Source organism: Eschrichtius robustus, chromosome 1 (genome assembly GCF_028021215.1).
Source record: "Eschrichtius robustus isolate mEscRob2 chromosome 1, mEscRob2.pri, whole genome shotgun sequence".
NCBI classification, from domain to species: Eukaryota; Metazoa; Chordata; class Mammalia; order Artiodactyla; family Eschrichtiidae; genus Eschrichtius; species Eschrichtius robustus.
The window spans coordinates 195,826,960-195,845,307 of record NC_090824.1 but is presented as its reverse complement, the minus strand read 5'-3'; the positions used below and the strand labels follow the sequence as shown (position 1 = coordinate 195,845,307).

Here is an 18,348-nt window from a genome sequence, read left to right as displayed (position 1 = left end):
AATTTGGTGAGCCAGTTCTCTGACACTTTCATTCATTATTAATGAGAGCATTTTGCCATCATTTTAACTGCAGTAAAATCTCAGTTAAAGAGAATGAACAGAGACTGGGTTCTTCTGGTTAATTAAATCTTATAATTATCTGGGGGTTAATCAGAAGATCCTTTTGGTTCTAATTCTTCCTGTTGACTTTTATTTTCCTAGAATTTTTTTAAAAATTATTTATTTATATTTATTTATGGCTGTGTTGGGTCTTCGTTTCTGTGCGAGGGCTTTCTCTAGTTGCGGCAAGCGGGGGCCACTCTTCATCGCGGCGCGCAGGCCTCTCACTATCGCGGCCTCTCTTGTTGCGGAGCACAGGCTCCAGACGCGCAGGCTCAGTAGTTGTGGCTCACGGGCCTAGTTGCTCCGCGGCACGTGGGATCTTCCCAGACCAGGGCTCGAACCCGTGTCCCCTGCATTGGCAGGCAGATTCTCAACCACTGCGCCACCAGGGAAAACCTTTCCTAGAATTTTATTTTACTTTTCAGTCTGATCAGCTCTGGAATCTCTTTTTCCCTGGATAAATTATAATCTTCAAGTATCTCAGGTTCATTGATCATTTATTCATTCATCCATTTGCTCAGATTTATTAGGGAGCTACTAATAGGTAAGGAAGACACAATCACGTCAAAGGCAGACATAGAAACGTGTCACAGGGAATCAAGGGAAAATTCTGGAGGTTGCTTTTTGAACAAATTCTAATTTATAGTTTTTTTTATGAGAACAAAGGGAGCTTTAGAAGATCAAATAAAAAGTATAAATAGTCAGACAGCACATGAAGTGGAGATTCCAACATTCTTTTTTTGCTTATGTTGCTTTTAATGGCATTTGAGATTAAAGGTCAAATAGAATTCAACACAGTAACCCTTGTAAGGCTTGATAATCTATATTTGAAGATTCTAACTATTCATCTCTTCACCCAGAACTTCACTTCTCAACCAGATGTCTGTCTTTATTGCACTTTTCATGTCTGTTTACCTCAAATCCTAACCAGCAAAATGGGTACTTTAATTTTTTTATTTTTTAATTAATTTTTATTGGAGTATTGTTGCTTTACAGTGTTGCGTTAGTTTCTGCTGTACAGCAAAGTGAATCAGCTAAATGTATACATATATCCCGTCTTTTTTGGATTTCCTTCCCATTTAGGTCACAGAGCATTGAGTAGAGTTCCCTGTGCTATACCGTAGGTTCTCATTAGTTATCTATTTTATACGTAGTAGTGTATATATGTCAATCCCAATCTCCCAATTCATCCCACCCCCTCCTTACCCCCTTGGTATCCATAAGTTTGTTCTCTACATCTGTGTCTCTCTTTCTGCTTTGCAAATAAGTTCATCTGTACTATGTTTCTATATTCCACATATAAGCATTAATGTACAATATTTTTCTCTTTCTGACGTACTTCATTCTGTATGACAGTCTCTAGGTCTACCCACATCTCTGCAAATGGAACTGTTTTGTTCCTTTTTATGGCTAAATAATATTCCGTTGTATCTATGTACTACATCTTCTTTATCCATTCGTCTGTTGATGGACACCTAGGTTGCTTCCATGTCCTGGCTATTGTAAATAGTGCTGCAGTGAACATTGGGGTGCATGTATCTTTTTGAATTACGGTTTTCTCTGGGTGTATGCCCAGGAGTGGGATTGCTGGGTCATATGGTAGTTCTATTTTTAGTTTTTTAAGGAACCTCCATACTGTTCTCCATAGTGGCTGCACCAATTTACATTACCACCAATAGTCCAGGAGCCTCCCTCAGTTTATAGTTTTTTCATCATTGCCTTACACAACATGGGTCACAGAAGAAAATCTTTATTGACAGCAAGATTCCGGTGAGCTTTCTGTTGACTGAATGAAGTAGTTCCCCTCTTTACATTTCAGAATTTCAAAAATCATCATTATTCTGTGATAGGGCCTTCTGCCTCGTTTCACATTTATAAAATTGCCGCAGTGAGATGACATTCCACTTGCTATTTTTATTTTATTATGACATACTCTTCTCATAATTTTATTTCATATCTCAGGTGCCCCCGAATGTTTGGACATGGTTTCTGAAAGACTTTTTGCAGTGATTTTCATTCTGATGACACTAACCTGAATTCCACAAGTGAGCCCAAACAGCCTTTGTAAGATCCACCAGTCTTGATTAGATCAGTAAATTAAGATTTTGCTCGCTGATCAGATGTGTTCAGCAACTAGCCTTTGGAGTATTTCTGTTTTGATAGCATATATTTCCCGGGAGTCTCCACACTTACTGGGGAGCTTCTCCATACTGGAGTCCAGTCTTGGCATCAGTTTTCATTGCTTCAGAGTTTCCTTGCTCTGCTGATCAGAAGCCATTGTACCACCCTATTAAACTTTGTTCATTTTGTTATTCTTTTGTTTTTTACATTTATTGTGCACTTTATTTCTATTATTATTACATTGTAATATATAATGAAATAATTATACAACTCACCATAATGCAGAATCAGTGGGAACCCTGAGCTTGTTTTCACTTGCCACTCACTGATAGGGTTTTGTTTTTTGTTTTTTTTTTCACACACACACACACACTGTATTGTATTTTATTTTATTTTATTTTATTTTTTTTGAAAGTTTTGCTAAGTTTTTTTTTTAGAAATTCACGTTCTTTTATTTATTTATTTATTTATTTATTTATGACTGTGTTGAGTCTTCGTTTCTGTGTGAGGGCTTTCTCTAGTTGCGGCAAGTGGGGGCCACTCTTCATCGCGGTGCGCGGGCCTCTCACCATCGAGGCCTCTCTTGTTGCGGAGCACAGGCTCCAGACGCACAGGCTCAGTAATTATGGCTCATGGGCCCAGTTGCTCCATGGCATGTGGGATCGTCCCAGACCAGGGCTCGAACCCGTGTCCCCTGCATTGGCAGGCAGATTCTCAACCACTGCGCCACCAGGGAAGCCCTGTATTTTATTTTTTACAAGAGATAAATAGACTGACACCAAGCATTGTACATGGATGACCACAACAGAAGCAACAATGATTGCAATTACCAAACACGAAACACACTCATGCTATGTCATAATATTGACATTCAGTCCAGTAATCCTCCACTGTAACAACTCCTTTACTTTGCAGTGAAAATTGATTTGTATATTCTCATTTTGTTATTTTAAAGAAGATTCCATTCAGTTTTCTACATGAGGTCCCCAGCGTTTGACCCTAATGTTACCAAACCAAACTTGGGTCTCCTCGCCCACCACGCAGCAAAGCCAATCCACTGAGACCGGGTTGTGGTGAAGGAAAATACAGCGTTTATTGCAGGGCCCAGCAAGGAGAATGGGCAGGTAATGCTCAAAAGACCTGAACTCCCAGATGGCTTTCAGGGAACAGTTTTTAAAGGCAACGTTTGGGGGATGGCGGCAGGGTGCATGACTGTCTTCTGATTGGTTGGTGGTGAGGTAACAGGGTGACGTTTCCAAAATCTCAGTCATCGACCTTCTGGCTTTAGCAGTCTGGGGTCTAGTGCTTGTGGACAGCATGTAGTCACCATCTTCCACCTGGGTGGGGGAGAGGTTCCTGAAGAAACCCACAAAGATATGCATCAGATTATTATGCATATCCCTTGAGGAGGAATTAGGACTCTGTTTTATCACTGAACTCTTGTCATGACTTTTCTTGTTAAACTGCTCTTCCTTTGTTTCTGCATTCGCTCACTTTCCTTATTAGTAACTGCTTGTGCCTGCTCTTTGGAACTCAGGGAAGACCTAGGAGACTAAAGCCTTTTTCTGCAAACTAGTAATGGGGAGGAGGGGCAAGGAAGGGCTTTTGTACCCAGGAGGGCCCTGCAGGGTCCTGCTCGGTTTCACTAATGCTTTCCTGAAAATGAGTATGAAATATGAATATATTAAAATGAGCTATGAACTTACAGGTTATAAGAGGGTTTTTGCTCTTTGATGACTAAACTTATAACAGTGGTTATGGTTCTAATATTTAAGTATTTTTAAATTATCAAGTGCTATCTCACACAGCACCAGAGAGTCAGTACGGAACGTAAATAAAAGTTATTTTCTCATTAAAGGTCTTATCTCAGAATTCACTTCTCCAAGTTTTATTGAAGAGATATTTAGTTGCCAGAGGAATTTCCTCATTTGTTTTTTGGTTGGGACAAAGAACTTCTCGACTGGGGTTGCATAGCTGATATGGACACTTAAATGTGGATTTTACGGACATTTTAGAGATGTTTCCCACACAAGTCCATTGGCCTTTTTTCAGAAGACACTGCATCCTCCAGCTACATCCAGTTTGCTTGAATAACGCCCGTTGGAGCGGTGCGTTTGACGGGCTGGTTAAGCCTGAGTGAAGGTGTTAGGGATGGTGGGTGTGTGTTCTCTGTAGCAGAGCTCCCGGGAAGATGAACCCTGGGTCTGACTCAGGAAAGCAATTATGTTAAATATTCTCAGTACCATACATCTCCTCTTACAATATTTCCTTGGTTGAGCTCTTCATCTGAAAAAGAAAAAAAAAAAAAACCTCTTCTTTAGTGACATGGTAACTTAGCTCATTTTACTCTTGTAGTTCTGTCAAGTGTTTCATTGTTTCTCCCCGCTCATGCTTCTGGCCATAGGACAGGCCCACATTTCTTGCAGGTCTTACTCTAGCCTATTATGAAAAATCTATCAGAGCAGATGAACTTGATCCAGGAGGCTTATCATGCTTTGTCAAAAGTGTGATCCTCAGTCCGGCAGGATTGGCGTCACCTGGGAGCTGGTTAGAAATGCAGAAGAGCAGGCCCCATCCCAGAGCTGCGTTTTAGTAAATTTCCCAGGTGATTCATGGGCACGTTGCAGTTTGAGAAGCACTGCTTCAAGAGGCATTCCGTGATCCTGACGGCCGCCTTGAGGACTCCGGCTGAGCACTGCCTAGGTGGGCTCTCTGCTCCAGTCATCGTGCTGAGCGTTTTTTATGCATTATCAGTTACAAACTTTGCATCAGATCTATCAGGGAGATAGTAATCACCTCATTCTGCACACGAAGCTGAAAGCATAGAGGGGCTAAATAATTTTTACGGGGCTAAGCATCGAGTATGTAGCAGAGTAGGCATCTGAACCGTGATGTGTGCCACCAAAGTTTGTCCTCTTTATCAGGTCGTGTTTATTCAATTTGCAGATGCTTCCAGCACGCTCATTCAGAGTGTTAAAAGATAATTTTAATAAAAAGGTAAAATCGTGGCTCTCATACAGATATGAAAATGAACACTTTTTAAAATTTTATTTAACTCATCGGTGAAGAGGCTGGTAAGGGGTGACAGCCAGTTCAAAGGAACAGACGCATTTATAGGTCAGGAATATTGAGATGAACATGGCAAGGGAGACAAAACAGATTTTCCCACTGTGGGGAAGGGTTGTCTCTCCACTGGACATAACCCATTTGCATGCCCGTAGATAAGAATTGTTTTATGTTGCTATCACTTAACTTCAATACATAGAATTGCAAAATAGCTCTGTTAAAGGACAGGCGGGCAAGGCAGATTTTATTCAGTACTACTGCAATGGGTGGAGTTTTGCTGTAGGGGAGAGAGATTGGACTCAACTCTGAATCCAACAAGGAAATGTGGGAATTTATAGCCAAGGAGCAGGTGGGGGTCAGTGGAGGGAACGTCAAGGGGTAAGGGATGATTCTCGCCAAACCAGCCTGCTAGGAATCTTGCCAAAGGCAGACCAGGGTGATTGGATATTGCCTGGGGAATGGTGGAGGATGAGGAATTTGGTCAGGTAGCAAGGGGGATCACACCGGGAGGATGGGGGATTCTGGATAAGCTGACTTAGCAGGGTTCTTGTTAAAACTGGTCTCTTAAGGACATACCCACAAATGGGTCCTAGTTGAAAAAGACCTCAGAGGAGCTTGACTAGAGTTTGGTCAAGGAGAGACCATTTGTCAGTTCCTGTAGACTCAGAATCAGGTAACCTGGAGTGGGGAGTGCTGTAGACAATGGATAGCTCTCCACTGAAGAACAAATTTTTCTCTATAAGGGGAGGTAGAATAGCACAGTGCCTAAGAACACAGACAGGTAGTGTCTGGGTTCAAAACTCTACTCCAGTTCTAACAGAGTGACTTTACATATGTTCTTTAATCTTCCAGTGTCTTATTTCTCTCATCTATAAAATGGGCACAGTCCCTACCTTGTATATTCATTGTGAGGAGTATATGACACATGAATAGAGTTTACAACAATACATAGCACCTGATGACCATCCAATGGATGTTGCTGTTATCATCTTCATGCTTAACCAGGAAAGCATATCAGAATTTTTGCATCAAGGAATCTGGATATTAGTATCAAAAATATACTCAGTTTATCCAAGGTTTGCAAATTCAAACCACATTAAAGAAAGGTCAGGGCTTCCCTGGTGGCACAGTGGTTGAGAGTCTGCCTGCTAATGCAGGGGACACGGGTTCGAGCCCTGGTCTGGGAAGATCCCACATGCCGCGGAGCAACTAGGCCCGTGAGCCACAACCACTGAGCCTGCGTGTCTGGAGCTTGTGCTCCACGACAAGAGAGGCCGCGCTGGTGAGAGGCCCGCGCACCGCGATGAAGAGTGGCCCCCACTTGCTGCAACTAGAGAAAGCCCTCGCACAGAAACGAAGACCCAACACAGCCAGAAATAAAAATAAATAAATAGATAATATCCTTTAAAAAAAAAAAAGAAAGGTCAGAATAATCTTGGCTGTATCAAGTAAGAAAATATTGTTGGAGGTGGGTTTTAAAAGACTTGGAAACACTGTACTGAGAGCAATTCCATCCTGTCTACACTTTTGAGTTGATCTCAAGGCCCCAAGGATCTCACACTCAAGGACCAGTGAAAAGAGGCACGAATGGTCCAGTGCTAGTCACTTGTTTTCTTCCATTTGTTCTCAGTCTGCTCCTATTTTATTTTACCTCTACTTTGACCCTCCTCTTGCCCATCTGGACTTGAAGTTTAAATCAATCTCCATATCAGACTTGTCCTTCTGGTAACCCTCACTTCAACCTGCTTAGGTGAGGCGGTGCCCCCTGTGTGCCTCGGAGGACTTATACCTAAACCAGGTCCACCTGTTCCCCTTGGGCAAGCTGTGGAGTGGAGGAGACTGCAAGTTAGATGGAGTGAAAGTCTTTTAGCTTCATTACTCTTGATCCTTCCTTTAACTTTATAGTGGTAGGCAGTGATACTGTTAATGGTTTAGGGGAAGTTGTGCGCTTCGGTGGGTACACTGGCATTGTTCAGATCACACACCTCTGAGTTAGCTGGTGCTGATCCTCCTGGGAACAATTTTACAGCTCTGCAAGATGTAGTTAACTCAGAGCAACACAAAATAATTATCTCTAAATATGCAAATTACATCCTATCTGGTAGCGGTCCAATGGACTTCCTTCTATTTGCACATTCATTTCAGTACTTCTGATCTATAAGTCTGTGTGTTCTGTGGCTTCTGCTTTGAACTGGTTCCCTCATGGGGAATAAAAGAAAATCTTTAATGCATGTTCATTTCATATCTGTATGATATTTATGATTGTCCATTTTTGAAAACTATCTTTCAACAGTGGTGGAGGGACCAGAATACCTTAGGGTAACTGATTTAGTAAGAGAGTTAGTTAATCTTTGTCAAGGGTAACCAAAGACAGGTAAAAGTCAAGGTGAAAAACCAAGTTAGCAGAGATTATTTGTAGAAATTTCTGCAAGTTAAGGTGGCTGCAGTGTTCATGTATAAGGAAGTGAAATTCTAATGTAGCCATTTTCAGAGCAGTTCTTAATATTTTGAATTAAATGATATCCACCGAAACACAGATTCATGGTTTCTTGAAAGTAACGTGATGGTGGGAAATAGCCAGCATCCATTCTGCAGACTCAGCATGGTAAGCGTGTGCTTACTTGTCTGCCCTCTGCACCAGACTCTTTGCTCCAAGGCGACAGGGACACGGTCTTGTCCCCATCCTTTCTCCAGTAGCCGTAGTTCTCTGTGGCACAGATGCCTGGTGAGTGACTGAACAAAGAGGTTGGCCAGGGTCTTCCCCTCATCTCTGTAGACACCAAGACTTGATTTCGTCAGTTCTTGGGTCTGATTTCAAAGGCAGACTTGTGTTCACCACACTCATAAGCCAGAATATTAATTTGTCAATTAAAGAGAGTAATCAAACTCTCCCGGTAGGCTGGGATGCTTGCCTTTCTCCCTCGGGGAACTTGCATGGCACGGGGTGCACATGATAATTAGGTGTTTGCTTGATGAGCTTGAAGTGAGCACAGTTGGCCCCTGTCCCCTCTGTCCTAGAGCTGGCAGGCCACTTGTCACACCAGTGGACGGGGGTTTCTGCTGATGGTCAGGACGCACTCCTGGCTCATCAGCATCTCTTCCCAGGAACGGGGAAGGAGTGTGCAAGGTACGTAGATAGAACAATTCCTATTCTTTGGATTTTCCATTTTTAGGCTGTGTTCCCCATCTGTTAAGAAATTCTTTCTTCAGAGATAATAAAGTTGATTCGGTTTTAAGCTTTTCATTTAGATTCACAACTCAGTTTTTGCCCCCTTTCTGGTCACTGTAAATAGAATTTGGATGTCCCAAGAACTTGGGACTTCCCTGGTGGTCCAGTGGTTAAGGATCTGCCTTCCAATGCAGCGGACATGGGTTCAATCCCTGGTCGGGGAACTGAGATCCCACATGCCACAGGGCTACTGAGCCCGTGCGCCACAACTAGAGAGAAGCCCATGCGCCGCAACAAAGAGCCTGCGTGCCACAACTAAGACCCAACACAGCCAAAAATAAATTAATTAATTAAAAAAAAAAAGAATTTGGATGTTCTTGAAACTCCTTAGTCACTTACAAGCAAATGATTCTTTGGGATGTTTTATTTGTCCAGGGACTGAATGCATATTACATTAATTAAAAGTCATTAACTCTGTGTTTTAGTGGTCCTTGTGGATACCGACTAAATAATGATGACATTACTTTGTAGGGACTGAATCACTTGTTCTGGTTAAGAGATATTCTTTGCATTTTCAGAGCCTTAATTATTATTAGTTTTCAGTACCCATTGTAGTCTCTAAGCTTCTTGCTATATTGTGAAATCTTGCCAGTTGGTTTTCAACTCAAGTCTGACTTATGAAGATAGAATTTCAGATCAGCCACTTAGATAACAATGATAGCAGAAATGCTTGTTTTTGTGTATCTTTCCCCTAATCTTATTAAAGATTTTTTTTCCCCCCGTGACATACTGCAGTGATGAAAACGTGCCTGAAGGCTTGGTTGCCGGTACCAAAAAAATAAATCCTGTAATTAAATAATAAAAGCAATCAAAATCCATAATCTAAGACTCGCAAGGAAAGGAAAAAGAGGAATTTGTACCATTTAATGGTTAGCAAACTGTCAGTAAAAGATGAGACTGGAATTACGGTCAAGGACCAGGTCCTGGATGGCTCTGTGTGTCCCTCTGAGGCTGAGGGGGGACACGGAAGGGAAATGACACGATCAGATGTGTATGCAGGACCACCCACCTCGGGGACCGTGAGGATGGAGCAGAAGGGAAAGGGCCTAGCGTACTGGACACCATGAACTTATCAAGGCACCAACCCACCTACCTGGGTGATTTTGTTCCCAGCAGTCCTCAGGGGGCAGGTATAGGAATGCATTAGGCCAGAGGCTGTATTGCTCCATTATGGCAGATTTGCAAGGTGGATGTGACAGAATGTTGAAGGAGCAGGAACTTGGGCATGCTGGTGAGATGCTACCCATGCCACAAATGAGCAGACAAGCAAGCTTGTCTAGTGACGTGCAAGCAGAGATTGTGATCTTGTAATGGAGCAATTAAAGAGACATTGGCAGGGCAATTAGAGCCATCTCAGCTCTCTGGTCTGGGACGCCTCAAGCACTAACTTGGTTCATCAGGTTCTAGCAGATCTCCAGGAGTATGGCCACCGTCCCTCCATGACTTGTCCTGGGAGGCACTCTCCACTGTATATTTGGCAAATTGTATGTAGGCTGATTCTTTTCTCTTCTTTGGCTAATTCTGGTAAGAAGTTCTTTAAAAGGGCTTTCACCAGCAAATTGAAATTAAAAAAAAAAAAAAGCTATCAGAGTTGATGGAAAGATAATTATTATCTTTATAATAGATAATTATCTATTATCTTATTTTGAACCCATGAGAGTCTGGCCCCAGAGATTTTGGTTCTTAGAGTTTATTTTTGTCTCCCAGACCCAACTGCTCAGACCGCCAACTTGAGTTAGTTTGTGGGGGGCAGGGGTCCCTCTCCATTCATATCCTAGACTTCTACCTAAATGTGAGATCCCCGGCAGCAGCAGGCTCTGATGTGCTTTCTCTGCTGCTTCCTTTACCATTTCAAGTTCTCCCTGAACATCCAGTCCTTTTGGATGGGCCATTCCAACCTGGTCCCCAGTCATCCTTCCTCGGGTTATAAATCAGCCCACACGACTTGTAGCCATCTCATCTTCTGCCAGGTTACTTGTGACCCCAGGTCTTTGGATTTCCTACTTTCATCTCGTTGTATTTCTCTCTGTCCCCTTTGCCTTGTCTGAGAGATGTCTGCAAATCAGATGTTGAGGAGGATTTATTCTAATGTCTTTATCTGTGGTGGATGCCATCTTCTCAAATAGGATCATGACCTCTCTCAACTCAGACCTGGGAAGGTTTCTTCTTTTCCTCTCTCAAGAGCGAGTAACTCCCTTGTGGTTCTCCTCACGAGCTCAGATCTAAGGAACGTCGAATTCTCATTTATTCCCACAACGGAGAGGACTGATGGTCTAGCCCTCTCCCTGGAAGGTCTAATGCCTTCCACTTCTCCACGGGTCCTGGCATCTCTTATGGTGTCAGGTCTTCAAGCATCTTAAAACATGGCGGTTATATTGTTAATTTGTATTTCTGTCACTTTGAATAACAAACATTGTTGAAAACAGCATGAGCTAGGAGTCTTGTCTAAGAGGCACTGAAAGGGGCTATATTGGCCAGATGCCTAATGTAGACAAACATTTGAAGTTTATGGGTTCCACAGGTCAGTATTTTAGCATTTTCCTAGGAAGATTTTAATGACATTCGATGAAAAGGAAGAAAACTAGGAAGATCCTTTGAATCAAAAGGGGGCAGGAGAGAGGGAACTCAAGGGGCTCCTCTTTCTGTTCCTTTCACTGTGAAATGACTTCTGTGGGTGGGAGAAGTATTACCATACCGTCCCCTATGGTAATAACAACAACTGAGGAAACAACACAGAATGCATTTAGGAGAACAAGAACACAACATTTATTTAGTAACTTCCGTGTATCAGCTGTTTTTATACCCATCCCATGTAATCCCTTGTCTTGGTCCATTCAGGCTGCTAGACCTGGACCGAGTGGCTTATAAATACCAGAAATTAATTCTCACAGTTCTGGAGGCTAGAGGTCCAAGATCATAGCATGTACAGGTCTGGTGTCTGGAGAGCCCACTTTCCCAGAGACAGTCATCCTCTCATTGTAACCTCACAAGGCGGAAGGGGACCAGGAAGCCCTCTTGGGCCGATTTTATAAGGGCACTAATCCCATTCATGATCACCCCCTCCGCATGACTTCATCACCTCCCAAAGCCCCACCTCCTAATACCATCACCTTGGGGGCTAGGGTTTCAACCTATGAATTTTGGGGGGACACAAACATTCAATCTGTAGCATCCCTATAAACTACCTTATTGAGTAAAGATTTTAAAAAGGTAACTCCTGGATTTAAAGGCCAAGGTCAGAGAGTGGAGCCCAGATTCAAGGCTGGCCCTTCTGGCTGACACCTAAGGCCCCTTTTGTCCCTCTGGCTTCATTCTCTCACCTCTACTTCCCCGCAGGTACCCTCATGTGCTTTCCATGGGCCTTCTGTGATTTCAGTTGGGCAAAGCTGTTTGGACTTTTTATTAACAAGGATACTCTCCGATTTAAGGAAAGTGCTCTGACACCGAACCCTGGGTGCCTGTGTGTCACAGTTTCACAATTCAGTCTTGCGAAGCCTTCAAAATTCAAAGCACTGCTGGCTCGGTAATTCACTTCATTAACGGTGCTGCCTGAATAAAATACACAGCAAATTAGAAATAAACAAATCCTTGGAAAGTATGGTAATACATTCAGAAAGCACAGAAGGTGAGGCACGTAGACAGAAGGAGGAAGGAAGTGGGGAGGGGGAGAAAATCGTATCAAGATAAAGAGGGAGGGACTTCCCTGGTGGCGCAGAGGTTAAGAATCTGCCTGCCAATGCAGGGGACACAGGTTTGAGCCCTGACCCAGGAAGATCCCACATGCTGCGGAGCAACTAAGCCCGTGCGCCACAACTACTGAGCCTGCACTCTAGAGCCCGCGAGCCACATCTACTGAGCCTACGTGCCACAGCTCCTGAAGCCTGCGCGCCTAGAGCCTGTGCTCCACAACAAGAGAAGCCACGGCAGTGAGAAGCCCACGCACTGCAACAAAGTAGCCCCCGCTCGCCGCAACTAGAGAAAACCCGCGCGCAGCAACGAAGACCCAATGCAGCCAAAAAAAAAGAAAAAAGATAAAGAGGGATTTTGTGAGCCCATATGTATTTTGTGCACTGTCTTTTTAGACAGCACTTCTGGAGGATTAATTATGCATCTCTCTTGTTTATATCTTTACCTTGATACCTCCTGCTACCTCACCTCCCATATCCAACTTATTATGAAGTCCTGTCAGTTTTACCTCCAGTATAGATCTCAAATCTCTCATCCTCTCTTCCTGCCAGTGGGCAAGTGGATGTGGGCTTCTGGTCCACTCTTGGATCCCGATCGCCTCTTTCTCTGGGCACAGAGGATGATTGCCCTTTTCTGACAACCACTGTGCAGTCAGGTCGGGCATGCAGCTAGTTCTGGCCAGGCTGAAGCATCCGGATACAGAGTAAGACCTTCCAGCACTTTCTTCTCCTGCCACAGCGATTATGGAAGTGGGTTGTTGAAAGGAAGGTGCCCCAAGAGTGCAGTACGCAGTATTCCTAGATTGCAGGGAGCACGGCCGCCCTAGAGAGCTACCCAGTGTCTAGTGGGCATTTCATGAGTAAGAAACAGACCTTTGTGATGCAAAGCCACTGCCATTGGGTGATGTCTGCGAGCACATCATAGTCTGTTCCGTCCTGGCCGGCAAAGCAAGTTGCCGTCCTCTCTCTCCTGGAGCCCTGCAGAAGCCTCCTAACTTTCCCACCTTCTCTGTAGTCCTGCTTCCTCTCGTTTCATTTCTCAGTCAACTACTTAAAACACACATGAGGCCAGGCCCATCCATCACTCCCCGCCCCTAACCTCCTATTGCTCCCCGTGTTCTTAGGGTCCATTCTAAGCCTGGTTCACCAGGCCTGTGTGCTGTGGCCCCTACTTACTGCTCCAGACACCCTTTAGCCTTTCAGCCTTGAGCCCCACCGGCCTCCTTTCAGCTCCTCAAACATTCTGGGGCCTTTGCACATGCTTTCCCCTCTATCTGGAATGTTCCCCCCTCTTCCCAAAGTAACGCCCTTGGATCACCCTGGGGATCTCCACTCAAATGACACTTTCTCAGAGGCCCCCCGCCCCCAGGATGCAGGCAGCTCCCCACTACAGTCCTCCATGGCACCCACTGCTGTCCTCAGGATCCTAACCACAGATCAGAATTCGGTATTCATTCCTGTGGCTGTTTGTTTGATATACATCGTTCTCTTTAAACAGACTGCAAGCTCCACTAGGGAAAAGGACTATTTGCTGTGTTATCCAGCTCCGTATCCTAAGTCTCCTGTGCTTGGCTCCCAGCACGTATTAGGTCCTCAGCAAATACCTTCAGGATGATTAAATAGATGCACTACCAGGAAGCTGGAGTTGTGTGTATGTTTTTTTTTGTTTTGTTTTTTGTTTTGTTTTTTGTGTGTGTATGTTTTTGAAGTGTAGGGAACGTGGTGGTTGATATTTTTTTGGGCATTTACTGTGGTAGGCGTGGTACCAGGTGCTTTTCATTGTTTCCTCTATCGTGTATATATCATGACAATAGCGCTATGGGGTAAGGACTAGAGATGCAGAAACAGAGGCTTCAATCAGTTCAGTAGCACACATGTGTCCGCAAGGCTTGTTAGGCAGCCCGACTCCATGACCCATTTCCTTAATTCGCTTTGTGATTTGGTTTTGTTCCAACTCCAGTTTTTCCAAGTTCATAAAACAATAGCAACAGACCCTGTATCACAGCTACTGTAATAATCAAAGGCCAGATTTATCTTGCCTTCTTTTGGGAGAGAATTACTGATCTCCTGTGCCTGCATGCTTCCTAGCCAGAGACATCTTTTAAAAATAAAGCCTGTTTACATACACAATGATTAAAACTATTCAATAACTTGTTCATTGTACATACTAACCTCAAAATATGAGAACCTGAAAATACAGTCCCCCATGGAGTGTTCTGTTCTGTTTGACTTTATCATGTCAGTCAACTTTCTTTTTTCTTTTTTAATTTAGACCCATTGTCCGAGGTGAAAATATCAATTTCCTTTTCCACAGAGAAATCCAATAAAGGGATGAAAATCAGACCTCAGTTGGGCCCACTTTATCAATTAAATCTGCTTTTTGTTAACCGTATCTCATAAGCTCTCCTTTTAAATCAATCTATTTTTTAATCTCTTTCACAAAACAGCACATATCTGAACGAGAAGTTCCTCCCGCCGACAGAGAGATGCCAAAATCTGCAAGCCGGCTTGGAGACTTTATCTAACAAAACGAGAAAGTAAGTTCTACTCTTTGCATTTAATTTTTTTTTTAATGGAACTTTATTTATTTATTTATGGCTGCACTGGGTCTTCCTTGCTGTGCGGGCTTTCTTTAGCTGTGGTGAGCTGGGGCTACTCTTCGTTTTGGTGCGTGGGCTTCTCATTGCGGTGGCTTCTCTTGTTGCGGAGCACGGGCTCTAGGCGTGCGGGCTTCAGTAGTTGTGGCTCGCGGGCTCTAGAGCGTAGGCTCAGTAGTTGTGGCGCATGGGCTTAGTTGCTCTGCGGCACGTGGGATCTTCCCAGACCAGGGCTCGAACCTGTGTCCCCTGCATTGGCAGGCAGATTCTTAACCACTGTGCCACCAGGGAAGCCCTCATTTAATTTTAAAATAGGTGTTTTGTAAGTGTCAAAAAATGTTTCATGGCATCTTTGAAATCATTTGGAAAATAAGACTGTTCACGAGAAAAGCAAATATCAGACAATAACGCATATATGTGGAATCTAGAAAAATGGTATAGATGATCTTATTTGCAAAGCAGAAATAGAGACACAGATGTAGAGAACAAATGTATGGATACCAAGGGGGAAAGGGGTGGGTGGGAGGAATTGGGAGACTGGGATTGACACATATACATTATTGATACTCTGTATAAAGTAGACAACTGATGGGAACATACTGTAGAGCACAGGGAACTCTACCTAATGCGCTGGGGTGACCTAAATGGGAGGGAAGTCCAAACGGGGGGTGGTATCTGTATGTCTGGCTGATTCATTTTGTTGTGCAGTGGAGGCTGACACAACATTGTAAAGCAACCATACTCCAATAAAAATTTTAAAAAAAGACTTCACATGGAGGCCATGACCTTGGGCTTGGAGAAGCTCCGTCGGGTGAGGGGCTGAACTGTGCAGACCAGGGTCCGACCCTGGCACTGGGGACTCTACGTATCTGTCCCTGAATCCACATTCACTAGACACTCTGTGTAGTTTTACCAGCTCAGATTCTCTAGGCCCTCACTCTTTTTGAGAACCCCGTGGCATTCCAGACCCTAGTCTAGAACAACGCACACCTGTATCGAGCCGCTTACAGTCCCATGAAGGTTGACAGGTTGACCCCCGCCCCAGTCCCAGCTGTGGTTCACTCCCAGCTTCCCACACCTGCTGACAATCCTGTATTTCAGAGAGTCTCCAGCACCATCTTCTCCGAACTGGGGAAAAGGAGTTCGAAAAGCTCCGAGCTACATGCAAGGAAGAGCTACTCGTGGCCTGAGAGTCCGATGGTAGAGGCGCTGCCTGGGCCGTCCCGGGAAGGGGCAGAGTCTGGCGGCGCGGGGCAGGGTGGACGCGCCTTCGGGCGGGGCCTGGGCCGGCACCTGTGAATCTCCCTGGAAGGGACTTACCAGAGTTGCATGTCACTGTGCACTTGCCTGACCGAGTCGGAAAGTTGTTCAGGGTGAGAGGGAGAGCGGGTTCCTCATGGCAGTCTTGCGCAAGGGAGACCCAGCGGCCTTTCCTTCTCTTTTTCTTCCTAATAATCAGTCTGGCAATCAGTCATTCTCTCTCCTCTGTCTTCCTCTCCTCCTCCTCCTCCACACCTCTCTCTCTCTCTCTCTCTCTCACACACACACACACACACACACACACGCACACATCTCTTCCTCCTTTAATGTTAAAAATGGTTTACGGGAGGAAGCAGTTAAAGCTGCCTGTAATCCATGTACTTCCATCCCTGGAGGGTGACCCGGGGGGGAAAGGAAACTGAGGTAGGCAGCCTGGTCTAATCTCCTTTCAACTAGACCTTGGGTAATAGACTAGTAATACTCGCTGGGAGGAAGGGACGTTATCCACTGAATGTCCTAGCAGTCTGCTCCCTGCCTGAGGAATTACTTACATTAAATGGAACCCAGGATCCGTGAGGCAGGTCTCCCTGGAGAGCGGCACGTGGGCTGTCCAGCTCTCTAGGTGTACGGTGAAATGTTTCCTAGTTTAAACGTTCCTGCTGTGTAAGGAACCCAGGGACCTCACTTAGAGGCCTCACCTACCCTTCTGGGCCAGAGGCGCACGTCCAGTGCAGGAAGCCAGGACCGGGGAGGCCCCCTGTGACGTCCCAGGTGCCTCTGCTTTGTCTGAGCCTGCCGACAACCTGGATCCTTGAAGTTAGTGGGAAAGCCTGCTACCCAGTAAGATTTCTGATTTGAGTGAATCTGGTTTGACAATCCAACCCTGTATGTTCCTGTATGTTAGCTCAGTTTATTACAATGGATAGTCCTCTGGAAATGTTTGTTTTCTCTTCCTTAAATTACAACTGAGGAGCTTAAGTGCCCTAGAGAAATCCACTGTGCTGCGTACTTGCATTTGCTGCATGTGACCCGCTTCTCTCCCTTCGCCACAGTTTGGTCTGTGTCCCTCTGCCCTGGGAGGCCGACCTACAGGGGCTTCATCCACAGGCTCCTGGCTCCTTTGTCAGCTGGTTTTCTTTGGATTTGACTCAGGGGAGAGCCTAGAAATGGATCAGGAAGACGGAGGAATGAAAAGAAGCTTTTCTCTTGTGATGTTGCTGCAGGCGAATTACATCCTTGACCGAAGGAAGGTGTTCCATCCTTAATGAAGGTCATGACTTTTGTTAAGTGTCTCTCTCTCTCCTTTTTCACTTCATTCCCTCCACTGGACTCTTCAGCCTAGGGGTGAGCTCTTAATGATCCCCTGATAACTGTATTTGGATTTTCCTACATCCAGCCCAGGACTTTGGGAAAAGTGCCTCCTTTAAGCTTTTCTTAAATGACTCAGTTTGAGCAGGCCACTGTTTCTGCCAGGATCCTTGCTTATGGTAGATGGGCCAGAACTAACAGTTGCAAACGCTGCTTTTCTTGCAGAATAAATACATTGAATTTTGAGGTGGATGTAAAGCAGCTCATGCATTATATAGATGCCACCGCGTATCTGTTTTGATCATATTGGAGCCATTGTTTTGCTTGTTGTTTGCTGGGCTCTTTCTGAACCTTTTCCTGAGGGACTCAAATTCCAAATGTCTTGCGGCACCACGCCTCATGAGAGTAGAAGTTGGAAAAATTGGTCCTTGCTCCCCTTTCCCTGCGACAAGCCTGTTGTATTCCTTGCCCGACATGTGAGTCAGCGTGTGAAAGTTTCAACTGACTCTCTTCACCTCTCTCTCTCTGATACGAACTGTCTTCGTTCCACAAAGTGACAAAAGTGCTTAACGTAACCATGACCCATAGCTGTACTTTGGAGCAAAGCACTTGAGATAATGTGGTGGAAAGTTCTTTAATCATGGAAGGTGATATTGTTTTTCAAGGCAGAGAATTTTACAACTCTTCTATGGGCGTCCACAAATATGGTTAACTGCAGCATGCTAATGAGATTGCCTGGGCATATGTTCTCATGTTTGCTCTCTCACTTTTTTCCTATTGTTTTGGATTTGGCGCTCAGACCTTTTCTCGGCTCTTCTTTAGAGGGATGCCTTTTCATGACCTGCACATGAGCCAGCTCGTGTAATTAGCCTGCACTGTTATTCTGTTCGGCAAAGGTCTAGAGAAAGTAGGCATGAATTACCCATTGTTATGAAAGTGTTATTTTGCACTCAGGAGACTAATTTGTTCAGTTGTATTG

The 18,348-nt window shown here is 44.4% G+C and overlaps 1 protein-coding gene across 1 annotated transcript in view; it reads left to right on the top strand.

The window, feature by feature from the left end:
- Positions 1-18,348, top strand: part of ST8SIA6 (ST8 alpha-N-acetyl-neuraminide alpha-2,8-sialyltransferase 6) — a 138,047-nt gene that overhangs the window by 72,532 nt on the left and 47,167 nt on the right. The window contains exon 3 of the mRNA XM_068538990.1: positions 14,652-14,741. Within this exon, the coding sequence (XP_068395091.1) occupies positions 14,652-14,741 (90 nt within the window). The remainder of the gene's footprint in view (positions 1-14,651; positions 14,742-18,348) is intronic.